The 20,612-nt window shown below is 43.7% G+C and overlaps 1 protein-coding gene and 2 long non-coding RNA genes across 6 annotated transcripts in view; 2 read left to right on the top strand and 1 right to left on the bottom strand.

The window, feature by feature from the left end:
- LOC120407496 overlaps nt 1-857 on the top strand; it is a 92,967-nt gene extending 92,110 nt beyond the window's left edge. The window contains exon 3 of the long non-coding RNA XR_005600060.1: nt 791-857. This is a non-coding gene — a long non-coding RNA (uncharacterized LOC120407496). The remainder of the gene's footprint in view (nt 1-790) is intronic.
- LOC120407503 overlaps nt 1-18,073 on the bottom strand; it is a 105,389-nt gene extending 87,316 nt beyond the window's left edge. The window contains exons 1-2 of the long non-coding RNA XR_005600070.1: nt 18,043-18,073; nt 11,184-11,266 (exon numbers count right to left, since the gene is read on the bottom strand). This is a non-coding gene — a long non-coding RNA (uncharacterized LOC120407503). The remainder of the gene's footprint in view (nt 1-11,183; nt 11,267-18,042) is intronic.
- CXADR (CXADR Ig-like cell adhesion molecule) overlaps nt 18,019-20,612 on the top strand; it is a 54,428-nt gene continuing 51,834 nt past the window's right edge. For 3 of the 4 annotated variants that reach the window (XR_005599991.1, XM_039543117.1, XM_039543111.1), the window contains exon 1: nt 18,019-18,169. Coding sequence is in view for 2 of the 4 variants with exons in the window: in XM_039543117.1 (XP_039399051.1) it covers nt 18,115-18,169 (55 nt within the window). In the remaining 2 variants the exon portion in view is untranslated. The remainder of the gene's footprint in view (nt 18,170-20,612) is intronic. The other variant, XM_039543121.1, reaches the window with a different exon arrangement.

The following is a 20,612-nucleotide window of genomic DNA, read 5'->3' as shown; positions in this document are numbered from 1 at the left end:
CGAATCAGATGTTCATGGGAAGCCTGAAACAGGCAGCAGGCAGGTAAGCTGGGGCTGGGAGGCATGAGGAGGGCTCCAGGGAGGCACGGCGCAGCCCTGTCCGGCTCCGGCTGAGTGGCTCCACCTGGCCCTGGCCTGGCCCCAGCCGAGTGCCCCAGCCCAGTCTGAGCCAAGCACCCCCGGCTCTGGCCCCAGTGGCTCTGGCCCGGCTCGGGCCTCGCAGCACCGGTCCCGGCCGAGTGGCTCCAGCCCAGCACCGGTCCCAGGCCTGGCCGAGCGGCTCCGGCCCGGCCCGGGGAGTCGGGCCCCGCGGCGCCGGTCTTGGTCCCAGCCGAGCGGACCCGGACCCGGACCCGGCCCCAGGCAGTGTGGTAAGGGAGCAGGCAGCAGGGAGGGGGTGTTGGAAGAGGGCAGGGCAGTTCGGTGGGTTGTGGGGGGGTGGATAGGGGTTGGGGCAGTCAGAGGGCAGGGAACAGGGGGATTGAATTGGGGCAAGGGTCCCGGGAGGGCAGTCAGGAAGGAGCAGGGGTTGGATGAGGTGGGGGGGCAGTCAAGGACAGAGAGAAGGGGTGGTTGGATGGGGCAGGGGTCCTGGGGGCATCAGGAATGAGAGGAGGGGTTGGGTGGGGCGGCAGGGGGCAGTCAGGGGACAGGGGTGGAGGGTGGATGGGTCAGGGGTCCCGGGGGGGGGGGTCAAGGAGCATGGGGGTTGGATGGGGCACGACCCCCGGGGGGGCACGACCCCCTCATGGGGTGAGGAGGAGGGAACCTGTTGTTAATGTTTTGGCAGCTCATCACTGCCTAGTTCCAGCCCAAGTGAAAGTGGAACCTAGGTACTAACCCACTACCTCAGCCAGGTAAGCTAGCCTGAGTTTAACACCACTCTAAACCCTAGGTCAGAGGTTTTCCTTTGTGGATGACGGGCGGAAGGGTTAAGGCTAAAACCTGGGTAAGAGCTTGGGATAACTGTGCAGTGTACACATACCTGTAGCCCTGATCAAGCATATGGGGAGTGACCACACCAGCCTCCACAGATGTTTTAAGTATGAGTTAATTGGTAATGGAGATAAACAAAATCTAGTGTAGATCTATAGTCTAATAAGTCTACTGAAGAAAAGCCCAAACAGTTTAAAGTCTCAGTATAAAATGGATAACAAGTGGATACAACAACAGATGGGGGACCATACAAGGTAACAGTGAGATTATTCTAGTAAGTGTAATAAGCAGTAGTAACAGCACACTGATTGCCTTGCCATTGTTGAGTTTTTTGAATCATAGAATCATAGAATTCAAGATCAGAAGGGACCATTATGATCATCTAGTCTGACCTCCTGCTAGATGCAGGCCACATAAGCCGATCCACCCACTCCTTTAGCAAGCGACCCCTGCCCCATGCTTCGGAGGAAGGCGAAAAACCTCCAGGGCCACTGCCAATCTTCCCTGGAGGAAAATTCCTTCCCGACCCCAAATATGGCGGTCAGCTGAACCCCGAGCATGCGGGCAAGACTCTCCAGCCATACCCTCTGGAAAAAGGTTATATCATATCATTGACCCATTGTACTATTTACCAGTGTGGCACTTAATTGATCTATTGACTTAGCCCGTTATCCTATCATACCATCTCCTCCATAAACTTATCTAGCTTAATCTTAAAGTCGTGGAGGTCCTTCGCCCCCACTGTTTCCCTCGGTAGGCTGTTCCAGTATTGCACTCCCCTGATGGTTAGAAACCTTCGTCTAATTTCAAGCCTGAATTTCCTGACTGACAATTTATATCCGTTTGTCCTCGTGTCCACATTAGCACTGAGCTGAAATAATTCCTCTCCTTCCCTGGTATTTATCCCTCTGATATATTTAAAGAGTGCAATCATATCTCCTCTTATCCTTCTTTTGGTTAAGGAAAACAAACCGAGCTCCTCAAGTCTCCTTTCATACGACAGGCCTTCCATTCCTCGGATCATTCTAGTGGCCCTTCTTTGTACCCGTTCCAGTTTGAATTCATCCTTCTTAAACATGGGAGACCAAAACTGCACACAATACTCCAAATGAGGTCTCACCAACGCCTTATATAACGGGACTAGCACCTCCTTATCCCGCATTGAAGGCATCAGAGATGAGTTTTAAGGGTAGATTTGGAGGAGGATAATGTAGTGGCATTGCAGATTTGTATGGGGAGCTCCTCTCATGCATAAGGTGTGGCAAAGGATAAAGCACAGAGATGCTTCTGGGAAAATGTGACTAATGGGCAATAAAGGGTGGCATTGTTGGCAAAGTCAGGAATAATGCATGGACAGCAGGACAAGAGATGATATCTAGGGTGGGGCTAGATCATGAAGGGTCTTAGAAGTGAAGATAAGTATTTTCTGTGTCATGTAGTGGAAAGGAGGAGCTAATGGAGCTAAGATGGTCAAAGCAACAAGCTAGGAAGATGACCTTTGCAGCAGCATTTATAATGGATTTTAGGGAGCATGACTGCATTTGTCAAGGCCATAAAGGAGGTCACTGCAGTTGCTTATCTAGATTACTCCTGGATAATACAAGAAAGAAAAATTCTCTAAATTGATAACAGCTTTCTGTGAAATTGCCCTAATATTAACTTTTTACCCAGCTACATTTTGCTACTAATTCTAAGCTGAGACTGATCTGACCTTGGCAGAACTCAGAAGAAAGGTGGCAGTAGAAATCTTGTGTTCTTCTGGATTTTGGAGGTGGCCAATGATCTATCTGATCAGTACCATGAGTTACAGCAGCCTTGGGGTTCTGATGGTTTTGCTGTCCCTCTATGCCAGTGTAAAATGCAAGCAATGCGCCTAAAATCAAGCTCAAGCAATTCAATCTGCCTGTCACATACTAATGATAAGGTAGCCTTTGCAATTTTCAAATACTGTATTTCCTTTTTCACCACACCTGTATTTGCTGTAACAAGCTCAGGTATGAACTGGAGATGGGCTATTATGAATACAATACAATTTAAATATTACAATGCATAGTTTGTACAGCTATCTCACAGTGCTCAGCTGTTACAGCAAAGAAAGTGTTATAATAAGCTGCAGTTGAGAGCATGAGGTAGACCAGGCATTGAGTTGGAAGTAGCAAGCACCTGTGTTTAAAATTGGTTGATACCAGAAGGCCTGACTATACTCATTCCCTGTTTGGGGACAATATGTTATGTCATGGTACATGTATTGTCTTGCCAGTGCAGATATGCTTACTTGTTAGGCAAGCGGTGGGCAAACTTTTTGGACTGAGGGCCACACCTGGGTGGGGAAATTGTATGCAGGGCCATGAATGTAGGGCTGGGGCAAGGGGTTGGGGTGCAGGAGGGGGCTAAGGGCAGGAGGTTGGGGTGCAGGAGGGGTGCAGGGTGCAGCAGGGGGCTCAAGGCAGGGGATTGGAGTGCAGGGTGCAGGAGGGGTTCAGGGTGTGGGCTGCAGCCTGGTGCTGCTTACCTCAAGCGACTCCGGGCTGGCAGTGGCACACAGCATGTCCGGCAGTGGCTCCTGGGGGTGGGGAAACTGAATCTGAAACTGACTTGGAATAAAGACCAGAACCTCTTCTATGCAGCTGACTGAAAGTGAGAGGGGAAGGGCAAAGGAACTGTTTGTTTCCCATCCCCTGATCCTTGGGCTGCTTCTGTATTTAAGGCCTGACCCAACTGTCATTAAAATCTTCCACTGATTTGAATGGGAATTGGATTAGACCCCTACCTGATCTCCAGGATAGTTTAGAGCAGAGTATATAAATGATGTTATCTGCCAATTACTTCTCTCTGGATCGTTTTAGCCACAAGGGATTGCTGTAGCACACAAATGGTCTGGCCATGCAGTCTTTTCTTCCAGAACATCTCCTCTACCCAGTGTCCAGTAGTTTAGAGACAACTACAAAAGGTGTCTTAACAATTAACAAGGTGATAAAAATGCAGAAAGCCACAAAACCTTATCTACCTGTTTTTTTGGCAGGGTACTGTGATATATCTCAACTTTAGTAAGGCTTCTTATACTGTGTCACATGACCTTCTCATAAGCAAACTTGGGAAATATAGCCTAGACAAATCTACTATAAGGTGGGTGCACAACTGGTTGGAAAACCATACTCAGAGACTAGTTTTCAGTGGTTCACAGTTAAGCTGGAAGGGCATATTGAGTGGGGTCCCACAGGGATTTGTCCTGGGTCCAGTTCTGTTCAATACCTTCATAAATAATTTGGATAATGGCATAGATAGTACAGTTATAAAATCTGTGGCCAATACCAAGCTGGGAGGGGTTGTAAGTGCTTTGGAGGATGTGATATAATTCAAAATGATCTTGACAAACTGGAGAAATGGTATGAAATAAATAGGATGAAATTCAGTGAGGACAAATGCAAAGTACTACACAGAGAAAGGAATAATCAATTGCACAGATACAAGATGAGAAATGACTGCCTAAGAAAGAGTACTTCTGAAAAGGATCTGGGAATTATAGTGGATCACAAACTAAATTAGAGAGACAAGGTGGGTGAGGTAATATCTTTTATTGGACCAACTTTTGTTGGTGAAAAACAAACTTTCAAGCTTCCACAGAGCTCTTCAGCAAGACATGACATGTAATACTTCCACTTCTAGTCAGTGCTGATAAGGCCTCAACTGGAATACTGTGTCCAGTTCTAGGCACCACACTTTGGGAAAGATGTAGACAAATTGGAGAAAGTCCAGAGAAGACAAACCAAAATGTTTTAAGGTACAAAAAACATGATTTAAGAGGAAAGATTGAAAAAATTGGGTTTGTTTAATCTGGAGAAGAGAAGCCTGAGCAGTGACATTTTAACAGTCTTCAAGTATATAAATGTATGTTTATAAAGAGGAGGGTGATAAATTGTTTTCCTTATCCACTGAGGACAGGACAAGAAGCAATGGGCTTAAATTGGAGTAAGGAAAATTTAGGTTAGACGAGGGGTCGGCAACCTCTGGCACGCGGCTCGCCAGGGTAAGCACCCTGACGGGCAGGGCCACTTTGTTTACCTGTCACATCGGCAGGTTCGGCGGACCACAGCTCCCACTGGCTGCAGTTCGCCGTCCCAGGCCAATGGGGACGGCGGGAAGCGCCGCGAGCCGAGAGATGTGCTGGCTGTGGCTTCCCACCGCCCCCATTGGCCTGGGACAGCAAACCGTGGCCAGTGGGAGCCGCAATCAGCCGAACCTGCTGACGCGGCAGATAAACAAACTGGCCTGGCCCGCCAGGGTGCTTACCCTGGTGAGCTGTGTGCCAGAGGTTGCCGACCCCTGGGTTAGATATTAGGAAAAACTCCCTAACTGTAAGGGTAGTTAAGCACTGGAACAAATTACCTAGGGAGATGTGGAATCTCCCTCATTAGAGGTTTTTAAGAACAAGTCAGGCTAACACCTGTCAGGAGTGGTCTCTAGACAATAGTTAGTCCTGCCTCAGTGCAGGGAACTGGACTAGATGACTTATCAAGGTCCCTTCCAGTCCTACATTTGTATGATTCTATGATTCAACATTAGCGAGCCCATCAGTGCAAGCCAGCTGTGGTTAGGTTTGTTTGTTTTTTGTAAAGGCTAATATATTAATGAGGCACCAATCCATTTTCAGTGCACCTAACATCTTGCAGGACCATGCAGGATAGTATTAACATGAAAAGATCAGCCTGATGTTACTCTAGCAGAGAAACCACCATTTAGTATTGCCAACCCAAAGTGTTATAAAAACGTGAGTCAGGTCCCTGTAAATCATGAGATTTTAAAAAAATAATAAATCTGGGGTTCTTTTTATTAGCCTTCTACTTTTTGAGACTTTTTCAGGTTTTTTCCCCCAGACATGAGGACTAGAATTTTTTTTTTAAGGAACGCTGAGATTGTGTGTGACTCCAGGAGCTAGGTGTTTAAGAAAAACATCAAATATCCCATGACTCGAGATAACATTGCAAGAGTTGGTATTATATGATTATACTGAGTATATGAATTTTTTAGTATTTTATAGTTTGATCCTGGAAAGACTTATTGCCAGACATAGGACCCGAGACTGTAACTGAATTCATTCATATGCAAGGATCAATTTCTTATTATTGGGCATTGACATATTTGCTTCAGTGGGATTACATACAATTGTAAGTGTTTGCTGGATCAGATTCTTAGGACTAACCTACATTACCACCACCACCAGTAAATTGTCACTGGTAGAAGCATATTGGCGGTAAAAATGCCTAATTGTTGGCTGCAGTACAACAGTCACGGTTGCTACCACTGGTGATTTCACCTGTACTGTCGGTTAGTGAAGATACATAAAAGTACTTAACATGAATAAGGATGCTTTCCCACATCAGCGCCTTAATGAGATGAAAATTCTTAGAGTTTGTTAAAATGCAATACTATTATTAATTTTATTCATTTTATAAATGTTATTAATGCGTATTGCATGTTAATGAACCCAGTCATCGTTTACCCTGCAAATATGCAAAGGAATGTCTAACATGAATTACATTTGAAAAATACAAACCAATAAACAAAGTGAAAAATATAGTGCTAATATTTTTAAAAGGAAGAACTACATTTTTTTTTCTTTTTCTAGACAAGCTTTCCAGTATTTTTTATAAAACTTTTTCTGTTCCTCTTTAGGGAATATGGTGTGATACAATTTTCTTAATTTTGGGTCACACTTTAATAAACACCAGCAGAGAGTATGGGCCTTGATGTTACTTGCTTTTACCAGTTTCCGTGGTTTTAATGTTCTGTTTTATGTGAGCCACTGATTTTAAATAAACATTACATACAAAATTATTTTAAGCAAATTGTTTCCATATTTTACTATTGCAAAAGCATCAGAGGGTAAAATGTTATCCTGTTAAAGCATTTTGCTGTAAGCTGTCTCCAGACAACGAACAGTAGTAGCAAAGTATGACCTATGACTCCCTAACAATTATCACCAGAGTGAGCTGTTAATTTTGAAAGCTGTTCATATTATTTATATACTAACTTCAATCAATGGCAATATAAGAAAAACACTCTGCTGGAATTACTACACTTTAAAAAAAAACAGTTGATTTTGGCCAATTTATCCTTTAAATTATTCCTTTTAAACTTCCATTCCCCTCAATGAGGCATTGATTTAAATAGAACAATGTAAATGATGATATTATAGAAGAATGGCCATCTAACAAAACACTGTTTTAAAAAAGAAGTTAGGACCTATGCATTTTTGGGGTGTGGGTAGGGGGGTCGGTAAGAGGATATGGGAGACAACAGACCCTTTAGCCTTGTCTATTCTGTTCTATTCTACACATGTTCTTGTACTACCCTCAGTGCATAAAACTACTTGTCTAACATTGTCACATATAGTTAGTTTTTAATCTCATTCTCTCCCTAGGGGAAGAATTGTGAATGCAATGTAGACTTTTGTTTTTGAGGATTTTTTCTTTTCTTTTCCTTTTTTACTAGTAAATATTTACCAAAGAATCCCACTGTTGCTAACACTGATTCAACCAAATGGGTGGTAGCAAAGTTGGGAAGCTCAGGCCCAGTCTACACTAAAAAGTTAGGTCAACCCAGCTACATTGTTCAGGGGTGTGAAAAATCCAATCCCTGAGTGATGTAGTTAAGTGACCTAACCCGCTGTGTAGACAGCGCTAAATCAATGGAAGAATTCATCTGTTGATATGACTATCACCTTTCAGGAAGTTGGATTACCTCAGGAGAATCCCTCCCATCAGCATGGTAATGTTTATGCTGATGTGCTACATCGGTGCTACTGTAGTGTTTCATGGGTGGTAGGCAAGCTCTTGATGGAGACAGTCCTCTGGTTCCAGCAGCCATTTTCAACAATGTGCCGGCTGGATTTGCTCTTTGTAGGTTTAATTGACATAATGCTAGAAATGGCTGCCAAAGCCAGAGAGCCATTTACACTAGAGCTCCCAGTTGCTAACACTAGTACAGTTGAATCACAATTAGTAACAGTGAGAATATTTGGAAGAATTCTGTAGTGTAGCACAATGCCTCTCAACCTTTCCAGACTACTGAATTCCTTTCAGGAGTCTGATTTGTCTTGCGTACCCCCAAGTTTCACTTCACTTAAAAACTACTTGCTTACAAAATCAGACATAAAAATACAAAACTGTCACAGCACAGTGTTAATGAAAAATTGCTTACTTTCTCATTTATACCATATAATTATAAAATAAATCAATTGGAATATAAATATTCTACTTTCATTTCAGTGTATAGTATATAGAGCAGTATAAACAAGTCGTACGAAATTTTAGTTTGTACTGACGTCAGTGGTGCTTTTTATGTAGCCTATTATAAAACTAGGCAAATATCTAGATGAACTGATGTACCCTATGGAAGACGTCTGCATACCCCCAGGGGTACAGGGTTGAGAGCTACTGGTGTAGACAAGTTTTTTGCCCAATGTTCTTCTGAGCAGAGCTTTCCTATCATGCTACTACTATGGAATGAGATGGGAGTTTTCTTTATCCTATCATTATTTGTATCACTTATCTATCAAATACTGACAATGTGCTTAATAAATAAAGTAAAATTCCATATTATAGAATATAAAGAAGGATGGTTCTGTAGGAAAGCATAGGACTAGGAGTCAGAGCTGGATTCTATTCCAGGCTCTGCCGCAGCCTTTCCTGTGTGATCTAGGGAAAGTCGCTTTGGTCTGAATTCACAAAAGGACTTAGACATTGCAATGCCTTTGAGCACACCTATCAGATCAGGCCCCATTTGAGCTCCTTCACATCATTGTGTCTCTCCCTGTGTGGTGTGGGGGCAGGGTGAGAACAGCTTGAGGGTTGGGTTAGAAGCTGGTGTGGAGGTGCTGCAGTTAGAACTACACAAATCCTCAAAGGTGATGCTTTCCTGTTCCTCTGCACAAACCATTTGAACTATGCCTTTCTTCCTATCCCACTTCTTCCTCAAGTACTGCAGATTATTCAACAGGACAGAGCACAAGTCAATCTCAAAGTGTGCAAATGGCCCAGGAAGTTCCTGTTCCCAGGTCTCCTGCATATGTCAGCCTGGGGACTCTTTAGCACTCATTCCTTTCCAGACTTATTGACTCAAGAGAATGGCAAGGTCTGTGTGACACTGCACACCATATTCTTCATAGAGATATTATTGATATGATTATGGCATAATTCTGACGTATTTTGTGCAAGATAGGTCATGTCAGATATCACTGAAAAGGTTATGATTTACTGAATATGATTATCCTAGTTGTATGCATGTATCATTTTTGTATCTGAAGTTAGGAAGATGACTATGTATCTGTGTTACGAATGTGTTTAAACCTGGGGAATGCCCACTAGACAAAAGACTCAGTCTAGATGGCTGGCTGGGAAGGGCCATTCAAGTTAATGAACCATTAGGAGAAAACAAAAGGCCTTGGAAGAAGCTTATCTCCCACCAGGGAACCTTCCTGAGTACATTAGACAGCCTCCGAGTTATGTCCGCCGTGACGCAACAGGGACATGTGACCTGGTCACCTGGTGCTGAACTCCATTTTGGGATACCAGTGTTTTTCCATTGACTGGCATGGAAACAAAGCTTTGAAACAAAGGGTTCCTGCCATATGCAAAAGCTACATAAGGCAGCGGAGTGACATCATTGTGGTTCTTTACTGGCTCCCTTCCCAAGAAGACTGCTGGAAACACCTGAGGAACAAAGACAGAACTGGGGGGAAGTGCTGGACCCAGGCTAAAAGGGATTTTTAGCCTGGGAATGAAACACCTGGGGATTCCAAGCTGTAAGTTAGTGCAGCTTGCCCCTTAAGAATCTGCAGCCTGCTTGGATCATCACTTAGGGTGAGGATCTGCTATTCATATCCAATCTCTTTAGTATATTAAGCTTAGTTTATGTGTTTTGTTTATTTGGTAGGTAATCTGCTTTAATCTGTTTGCTATCCCTTATAATCACTTAAAGTCTATCTTTTGTAGTTAATAAATTTGTTTTTGCTTTGTCTAAAAGCAGTGTGGGTGGGAGTCATAACTCAGGGCAAAAAGCTGTTGTATATTTCCACTCCACACTGAGTAAGGGGGTAAATTTCTCTGTACAGTTCTCTGTGCAGCTTATGCTGTACAGTTCTCTGTGCAGCGCAGGATGGTATAATTTTGGGTTTAAACCCCAGGGGGTTGGGGTGGTACCTGAATAGCTGGGAAGTTCCTTAGCTGAAGCATCCCCATGCAGAGCTGATCACACATCTGTATGTAACTGCAGCTGGGTGTGTCCCTACCTGTATGTGTGATGGTAAAAGTGTAGGCTGGAGCCTGGGAGAGGGCTTGTCAGGCTGGTCACAGCAGTATTGTCTACAGGGAGCCCAAGCTGATGGGTCAGGGGGCTCAGTGATACCCCAGTTCCGAGTGGCACCCCAGTGGGATCCCGTCACAGTCTGACATCCCAGTCCCAAAGGTCTTCACTTTACAGCTGGGTATTTGGATGGGTGTTGGACCTAGAACACTCCTGTTCCAAAACTGTACAAGCTGTTCTTACTAATAGCAGGAAGGACTCCAGCAGTCCTATGTGGAAGCATTTCTCTACCTGGGCCCAGCAGCACCATATGTCTCCTGAGACAATAGATATTCCAGCTACTTTGGATTACCTTCCCCTCAAAGTAATGGATCTTTCCCTTAGTTTGATACAGGTTCACCTGGAGGCAATCAGCCCTCCAATGGAGGGTCTTTACTCACTCAATCACCTCCAGAATTCTTAAAAGTCTTAATTAGAACTTTTCCACCAGTTAGAAGACCAGCCTCTTAATGGGACTTTAATTTTGTACTTTCAACACTTACCAAGCCTCCTTTTTAATACCTGGCCACTTGATGTCTTACCTGTCTATGATGGTTGTCTTTCTTCTTGCCATCATACGTTGGCCAGACACGTAGGTGAAGTGGGAGCCCCAATGGCAGACAAACATTACACAATATTTCATAAAGATAAGGTCTCACTAATTAACCCCTAGTTTCAGAATTCCCAGGGCCTCCCAGAGTGCGGGGGGGGGGCAAGTGGGGGCAGGGAGTCCTTCCGCTCTGGGACCTGCTGCCAAAGTGCCCCAAAGACCCGTGGCGGGGGGTCCTTCCTCCCCAGGACCTGCTGCTGAAGTGCCGGGTCTTTGGTGGCAATTCGGCGGTGGAGGTCCCCTGAATCCTCTGGGTGGCCCTGAGAATTCCATATAAACAAGATTATTCACTTACCTGTGTTCTTCCTGAAGCACCAATCCTCCAGCATAGAAAAGAGACTTCATTCCCTTGACATGAAATGAACTTTGCTATTTTACCTACAGAGAACAAAAGAGATCAGAAAGTTATGGATGCCACAGCAGAACAAGCCCTAGGTCAAGCTGTTTCCTCCGAAAGGACTTCCAAGTTTATCTCTGTCTGTATCCTACTTTGTTATCAGCTGGCACACCTTCCTCTCTCACATGGGATATGGGCTCATTCTATGAGAGCCAGGCAGCCTCAGTGGCATCACTTCAAGAAGTATCTTGATATTTTCAAGGCAGCAATATGGACTTCCATTCACACATTATGCCTTGGTCCAAGCCTCTAGCAATGCACCCTTTGGAAAAGTGGTTCTGTGAGCAGCAATATACCTACATAATATATGGAAATATACCTATCTCATAGAGCTGGAAGGGACCCTGAAAGGTCATTGAGTCCAGTCCCCTGTCTTCACTAGCAGGACCAAGTACTGATTTTGCCCCTGATTCCTAAGTGGCCTCCTCAAGGACTGAACTCACAATCTTGGGTTTAAGCAGGCAAATGCTCAAACCACTGAGCTATCCCTCCCCTCCATCCCTCTGAGTACTTGCTTGTTAAATCATCAGTCATTCACAGCTCACATCCATAGTGATCAGCACTCAAAGTAAAAAAGGAAGTTACTTACCTTTTGCAACTGGAGTTCTTTGAGATGTGTACTCTCTATCTGTATTCCACTACCCACCCTCTTTCCCCCTCTGCTTCAGATCCTCTCTGATTTGTGTTAGCAGGAAAAACTGGAGAGACATCAGCCTGTACCGCCCCTTAAACCTTCAGCACGGAGTATGAGGAGAGCAATGGTGCAGGCAGGCATGGACCAACAGACTAGAATTCTCTGGTCTCAGGCGCATGGAGCACATATGTACCTGTAGTTGAATATAGGTAGGGACCACACTTCTTGAACTCCAGTTATGAAGGGTAACTTCCCTTTCATACCTTACAGAGTTTTGTTTCAAGCTGTTTGCAAACTCAGGGTGACATTGCTGCACTGGTTCACATTTTAAAGATGATCTTTGTAATCATCTGGGCTAGACACTTAATTATTTTTTAATAGAAGTTTAGGTGCTGGAGTACAAGCTGGCAGCCACAACAAAAAATAAACAAACAAAAAACCTCATTTTGCTAAGCTACTCTGAGCTGGTGAAATGCAACTCCTAGATTACAGTTCCTTGCTCCAATGTCTCCCTCTTCCCAATAGTGACTTTTCTTCCCGTCCTGGATGCTCTCCTTTGATCCAAAGCTCAAAACATTGACTTCAGAAGGAGCGTTTCTGTTCACTTCAGAGGGCTCTGACTAAGAGCCTTTGTTCCTTCTTTGTCAGTAAAGTGCTTCTGGCCTCCTGTTTCACCAGATCTTATCTCACTTTCAGCAGTATAGTCACCTACACCTACTGCTTCCCCAGCTTCGTTAATCTCAGAATTTACAGGGTGTCGCACCTTGTGATAAATCTGGTAGATTTTTGTAATTAATCACAGTTATGAGCGATGACTTTTCAACACGGATTTTAGTGATTTATTGAGATCTATTTAATCAAGACTATTTCTTGAAAAAATGTAGATTTCTGACACATCATCTCTTACACTTAAAAACTTTCTGATTTAAGACCCAGTTTTTTAGCAGCGTTGATATAAACTTAAATGGGAGTAGGATTGGCCCTATGGAGACTAGACAGAGTGTGGACTTCAGGTTTCCTAAATGCTATACAGTATTTCACTTAATTACTAGCTAGTGTTTATTCCACATAAGGGTGAGGATCTCCAATCTACCAATGAATCATTTTCTCTTTCTGTAATACATATAATTACTTCATCATATTTTTCATGGTATATAATGTCTATGTTGACACAAGAGGTGATACAAGAAAGACTTCACTCACCCAGTCTATCATACTAAAGTCCAGTTAACCTTTAAAGTACTAGTCTGCAGTGCATACAAAACAGAACAACAAATCTGAGGGAAACAAAACAAATATATTTCAAGGCACTGTAAACATGCTTTATATGAAATCCACTGTATGCAAAGATTTTCAGTTTGTCCCTAGTGTTTTAGATTAGTAAAGATTTTATTGCAACTCTCTGAGAAACTACTTAACATATTCTTTTCCAATTTGCTTTGTCTTGGAGATCTCACTAAAGGTTTTATCTATACCAGTTTAAGTAAATTGATACAAAAATCAATTTAACCCTTACTGTACATACACTTAAACCACTTTAGCCATTGCTTACATTACAGATGCAAAATAAAGCAATTTAAGCAAGGGTTAAACTGGCTAAATATATCGACATTACATATTTATACTGATTTACCTTGACACATTTTAAATAATCTTGAATTCAACAGGTGCAACCTTTTTGTATAGACAATACCTAAGACTGAAAAATTAGACCAAGTTTGAAAACTGTTACATTTCTGAAAAATGATATTAGAAATTCTGATTTGTATTACATGATCTGTTTTATTGACAGATAATTTAGTATGTTACAAAGAGAAACCATATTTGTTTATACCTTAAACCATATTTAAGGTATAAACCAGGGATCGGCAACCTTCGGCATGCAGCCCCCATTGGTCTGGAACGGCAAACCGCAGCTAGTGGGAGTCGTGATCAGCCAAACCTGCAGACGCAGCAGATAAACAAACCATCCCATCAGGGGGCTTACCCTGGCGGGCTGCATGCCGAAGGTTGCCGATCCCTTGTATAAACAAAAGGAATAAAGCTTTCAACTTTAATTCTGAATTTTCTCGCTTTTAAGCTCTTAATTTCTTGATTTCTCTGCTTTAATATTGCATTAATGCTAGATGTTTTTCTTCATGGAATAGATAATAGTTTTGATCTGTATAATTAAATAAATTGCAGGAAAAAAATCCTGATTTAAAAGGCTATGCTAATTATGCAAGATCATCTTGAAGGGGAATCTAAACAAGTATTAGACAATGTGAATTGTCATGTATTTATAGTGTAAATGTTAACCGTACTCTTGTACTCTTAGAGAAAATGACTTGCATCCGCTTAACCCTCTCTAACCTTACAAAGAACACAGAGACTCACCCTCGGCAGGTCAAAGCTGTAGCTTTATTTACAGTAACTAACCATTTCAAAATATGCCTGTCATAAACAGATAGTTAAGGGTTAATGTCTCTTTTACCTGTAAAGGGTTAAGAAGCTCAGTAAACCTGGCTGACACCTGACCAGAGGACCAATAAGGGGACAAGATGCTTTCAAATCTTGGTGGAGGGAAGTCTTTTGTTTGTGCTCTTTGTTTGGGGGTTGTTCGCTCTTGGGACTAAGAGGGACCAGACCTCAATCCAGGCTCTCCAAATCTTTCTGAATCAGTCTCTCATGTTTCAAACTTGTAAGTAATAGCCAGGCAAGGTGTGTTAGTCTTATTTTTGTTTTCTCAACTTATAAATGTTCCTTTTTGCTGAGAGGATTTTACCTCTGTTTGCTGTAACTTTGAACCTAAGGCTAGAGGGGGTTCCTCTGGGTTATATAAATCTGATTACCCTGTAAAGTATTTTCCATCCTGATTTTACAGAGATAATTTTTACCTTTCTTTCTTTAGTTAAAAGCTTTCTTTTTAAGAACCTGATTGATTTTTTCCTTGTGTTAAGATCCAAGGGGATTGGATCTGGACTCACCAGGAATTGGTGGGGGAAGAGAAGGGGGGTGGTTAAATTCTCCTTGTGTTAAGATCCAAGAGGTTGGATCAGTGTTCACCAGGAACTTGGTGAAAAAGCCTCTCAAGGCTACCCAGGGATGGGAAGGTTTTGGGGGGACAGAAAGTGATCCAGACACTGAAATTTCTGGATGGTGGCAGTGTTACCAGATCTAAGCTAGTAATTAAGCTTTAGGGTACAGATGAAGTGTCCATGCAGGTCCCCACATCTGTACCCTAAAGTTCAGGGGGAGGAACCTTGACAATGCCAGTGCATATTCATACAGTCATTATCCCAGCAGAAATGGAGACTTCATGGATCACATCAGTGATCAAAGCTGTGGTATACGCTACAAATTTATGATGGCATAACTACATTGCTCAGGATTTTCCACACTCCTGAGGAACATAGTTATATACCAACCTAGCCCTCAGTATAGACAGTGCTATGTGGATGGGAGTGTGATTGCTTCTCGCGTAGGTGGAGTAACTATGCCAATGGGTCAAATAAAAGATATTACCTCTCCTGTCTTCAGTAGAACTACAGTGGCACAACTGCACCGGTGGCTGAATAACATGCCCCATTAGCTAACAGGTAAGAGAAAACCCTTTTGAATAGTGGCCCATTAGATCTAGTAATATATATCCAGGGCAGAAATGACCTTGGTTTTTAAGGTCTTATCTGAAAGATTCACACACAACAAATTGTATAATAATATGTTGAAATATTTTATGAAGGTGAATAAATATCTTTAGCTGAACTCCTGCCAAAATTCAAACCTGTGGTTCCTGGATTTGTAAGGCCTAGTTTACATACAGTTTTATGCTAGCATAACTATTTCATTTAGGGGTGTGGATTTTTTTTCTCTCAGAAATAGTTATACTGCTACAGCCCCTAGTGTGGATGCAGTTATACCAGTATAAAGGTGCTTCTACTGGTATAGTTTATTCTCCTTCCTGTTGGCTGTATGTGAATAAAGTACACCAGTAGAAGCACCTTTATACCAGAATAACTGTGTCCACACTAGGTGTTTATGTTGCTTTAAGTAAACTGATATAGTTAAATCAACAATAAATATTAATATGTATTAAAGCACAGTTATATATTAGATACTTAGACCACTGGACTATGGGTGGGCCATACACTGCACCCCACTCTATCTTGTACTATATACAGCTATGTAACTGTGATGGTCTTGTTTTCTCTGGAGTACAAATCTTATTTTCTAGGAGTCACTGTCCACTGATTGCAGCTGCCACTTTGTGTTCAGCACAGATGAAGTGTATTACAGAAGAAACACACATTGTACTTTTTCACAGAAATTTTACTTTTGTTTGTTCTTATTTTCTAGTTTCCTTTAATCAAAAGTAAATCATTCAGAGTGAAAATATGAGGTTGTTCTATATATGGAAAATACATACACTATATATTTACGGGATTGGTGATGTCTGAAAATCAATGGGGAAATGCTGACTGTAAAGGTATGTTTGTTGTTCAGTATCATTTCACAGTACTGGGTAATGATTGTCCTATATGGCATCATCTATACTGGCAAAAATGGGACTAACCATTCATTACCAGTGGTAAAAAAAGTTATATGACATGGATAAGTTTACCTGTGACTGGTCTACATTACACTACACTACAGCTTCCCCAGTTGCCACCAGAGGTGTTGGTTATGGCTTCTGTTTTTACCCATGTAGACACAGTCTATCAGATCTCCCCTCAGCCAAGGCATTTTGGCAAAAATCGCTTATCACTGCTGCTTCAGTGACGGTAACAATGATAACTACTGTATATAGGGCTCCATGTTTTAACCAGTGACCCTGTCACCTAATCCTGCTCAAAGGACTTTTTAGATGCCACAGGGGGACCACAGCACTACACTAGTGCTCCCACCATGGATCTGAACTGATGCTGCAAAATAATGGTGGGAATTTTTAACGGGGGGCGGAGAGGGTGGGGGAACGCTGATGTTAACACAACCCAAGAGTAATTTCAGTTGGAGTCACCCTTGTGCTGCAGCCAGGGCCAGAGGGGTGAGTGGGTAGGTGACTCTGAAGGGGCTAGGTGAGTAATTTAGCTTGACCGAGTTGTAGGCGGTAAACTAGAGCAGTACTGGGCGGATTAGCTGTAGTTGCCAGGCTGCACTGGAGGGGAAGCATTTGTGTGTGGCTGTAGCTGTGCTGGGAGGAGGTGGGTGCCCCTGTCGGGGAGGGGGGCAGTAGAAGGTGTAGTTATCGGGGCTGTAGCTGGGTGTCTCTGGGAGCATGTCTAGGCTGTAGGGGCCCGTAGCTGTGTGCAGAGGGAGGGATGGGTGGTGTATCGCTCACTCTGGGGCTGTCCTGTAGCTGTGAGTAATTGGTGGATCTGCGCCAGCAACTCTTTGTCTCTAGTTTCAGAGTGGTAGCTGTGTTAGTCTCTAAGGTGCCACAAGGATTCCCTGTTTTTGCTGATACAGACTAACACATTTATTTGGACATAAGCGTTCGTGGCCATCTGATGAAGTGGGTTTTAACCCACGATGGTTTATGACCATGAGTCTCTAAGGTGCCACAAGGACTCCTCCTTGTCTTTGTCTCTAGTCTCTGCTCAGGGGGTGGGGAGTGCCCGGGAGGCGGTAGCCGCCCGTGTATCACGGGGGAAGGGGGGCAGTGCCTGTGGTGTGTGTGTCCTCGGAGGGGGAGGGAAGAGGTGTGCGTTGCCTGGGGGTGGGCAGTGCCTGTACTCTGTGTGTCGGGAGCAAGTGTGCTGTGTGTGTGTCCCGGGGGAGGGGGCAGTGCCTGTAGTGTGCGGTGTGTGTGTCCCAGGACAGCGCCTGTACTGTGCGGTGTGTGTGTGTGTGTCCCAGGGGAGCGGCTGTACGGGGTGTGTGTGTGTCAGGGCAGCGGCTGTACTGTGCGGTGTGTGTGTGTCCCGCGTGAGGGGGCAGTGCCTGTGCGGTGTGTGTGTCCTCGGAGGGGGAGGGAAGAGGTGTGCGTTGCCTGGGGGTGGGCAGTGCCTGTACTCTGTGTGTCGGGAGCAAGTGCGGGGTGTGTGTGTCCCGCGGGAGGGGGCAGCGCCTGGGCGCTGTGTGCGCGCGGGGGCGGGGGGTGCCGGTGGGGCTGTGGCCGGCCGGAAGTGACGGGCCGTTGTTCACCTGCTGGGAGCGTCCGTTGGGAGCCGCCGTGTTGTGAGGAGGACGCCGAGGCGCTACCGCCGCTGCCCCGCCATGGAGCTGCCGCCGCTGGCCGCGCTGCTGGGGAGCCTCCTGCTGTGCTGCGCAGGTGAGAGCCGGGCCGGGGCTGCTGTGGGGGTGTCCCCCCCCCCCGCCCATCGTGTGCCCGGGCGGGCAGAGCGCGCCCCTCGCCCCCCCCCCCTGCCCCGCCGCGCGGGGCCAGGCTGCGGGGCGGGCTCGGCGGGTGCTGTCCCCGGCACCTCCCGGGTGTCGTTTGTAGCACGATGCTGCCCCCGCCCGGTGCCCCCCGAGGCGGGCTCGCCGGGTCCGGTGTGTGCTGCGGGCGCGGGGCTCTTGCGCTCGCCCCCTGGGTGTGCGGCGCCCGGGGACCGGAGGGGCCGGATTCTCGCCCGCCGGCTCGGTCCCCTCCGTGCGCCGCGTCCCCAGCCGGTGAAAGAGCCTCGGGATCCTTCAGCCGGTGAAAGTGGCTTTGTCAGCGGGGCAGGGTGCGCTCGGCGCTAATCCAGCCTGTTCCTCCTTAAAAAGCCTTCGCCTGGCGCCTTCCAGCGCGTGTCGGTGCTTTGGTCTGTCTGTGCCTTTCAGCTGGGTCCGCGTAACAATGTGGCTCCGTAACCTGCAATGTAGGAAATGTGGATTAGATGGGAAGCTCAGGGCAGAGCCAACTTTCTCAACGAGTAACTTTTACAACGTTATGAATAAATTCCTGGGGTGGAAGTCAAAGCAAAGAGTATAAATTAGGTGGAAATACTTTGATCTGTCCGCAGCGTGTGGAGCAAAAGCAAGATTTAATTAAGCAAAAGGAGCAGGCATGTTGCACTATGCGTTTCTAAAACAGCTCCTTTAGCTCCTTTTGGCTGCTAAAAGGTGGATAAGCATAGTTTAATTCTTTCAATGTATTTGCAGTTATTTTACAAATTATAGAAATTTTAGGTAATGGCATTAAAATGTGCTCACTATAGTTTGCCTAAAACACTTATTTTCGATCCTGTGATAAAGTTTATCAAAGTGATGTGTTAATTCCACCTAATTTTAGGAAACTGCTACAGTTATCTGTTGAAACACTTCCTGTTTTCAAAGCTTTCCGATATTTTGTACAATTTTGCATCAATTTCGATGTAATACAAAATAACTATGAAACACCTGGGGAGGTTAAAAGTTAGAAAAAATGCTTTTCAGGGGCGTTAGGATGACTCTCTCTGTTTCCTGTTGAAATGTTAATGCCATTGTTGATGTCACAGCTGTGTTGGGGAATTACTCATGGGATCAACATTTGTTATAATAGAATCTCCAAATCTAACCTCTTGTGTGACAATGCATGAGTAGTTGGAAACATTCTTGTCAACTTCAAGTAAAAATACATGGCTGGTTTGCTTTTTGCTGTCTGTTTTACTGAATATATTACATTTGTTAATTAAGATTCATTTAAAAATATTTTCCATGTACTTAGAATAGGCACTGTATATAATCTGGATTGGTTGATGTTAATTTTGTGCATTTAGAAACTTTTGTTTTCGTTGAGTCTCTTGGACAGTTCTGTCCAGAGTGAAGTTTGAGCACAAATTTTATATATAAACACAAAACACTTGATTCAGGTGAAAACTCTGTACATAGGAAAAAATACTTAAAACATTACTTTCTCTTTGCAAAACATTAAACTGTGCCAGTGTATATAATCACTATAATTTGACAATTGTTAGCACATCATGTTGATATTTTATCATAAAATGGAAGTAAACGACACAATGTGCTAGTGTTAATTTGAAACTGAGTAGCAGGAAATACAATTTATAGTTCAGATCCATCTTTATTTAAAGGTGATTTGAAGAACAGTTGCTTTCAAAATGAATTTGGAAAGGGTAGTAATCAATGTTCAGTACACCGTCTATATTTAGATTTAATAAAGAAGGTAAATTTTAGCTTTTTGTTTTGTATTTGCCTTCTTCCAATTAAGAATATTGTTTTATGCAAAATATTTTATGTTCCTTTAAAGGAAAGGAATATTTAATTATTTTCAGTATTTTGATAGGTTTTTTTTCAGATAATCTTTTTCCACTTATGACAATGATTTAGTCTTCAAGTATTCCGTTATCAAGTTGAGGAGAGGCTGTAGTTATGGGTACAGTATAGTTTTCAAATTCCGATCATCTTTAAGTGGACTTGCAAATATGTCTATTACCTCCACCTCAAATTAAAATATAAGTATTACATTAAAATATTAAAAAATGTTAAGGTTGCAAAGTCAACCACTCAAAAAGTTAGAAGATGACAGAATTAATGCTGCATATTCCAACTTTAATTCAGCCCAGTTGTTGTACGTGTTAGGATATCATGTGGTCATGTAATTAAAGACTATCTTTTCAAAGGTCCCCTGCCTCATCTTGTGCTCGTAATGGGTTCTATTAACTCCATGAGTAGCAGCTATTCAATGTTTGGTTTTATCTTCACCATTTGATTTGTCTTCCCATGTCTAACTTATTGTACACCCTTGCTCTGCTTTGAATACAGAATTAATTTCCTCATTGATATTACAA

This window comes from Mauremys reevesii, linkage group 1 (assembly GCF_016161935.1).
Source record: "Mauremys reevesii isolate NIE-2019 linkage group 1, ASM1616193v1, whole genome shotgun sequence".
Classification (NCBI taxonomy): domain Eukaryota; kingdom Metazoa; phylum Chordata; order Testudines; family Geoemydidae; genus Mauremys; species Mauremys reevesii.
This window is presented reverse-complemented; position numbering and strand designations above follow the sequence as displayed.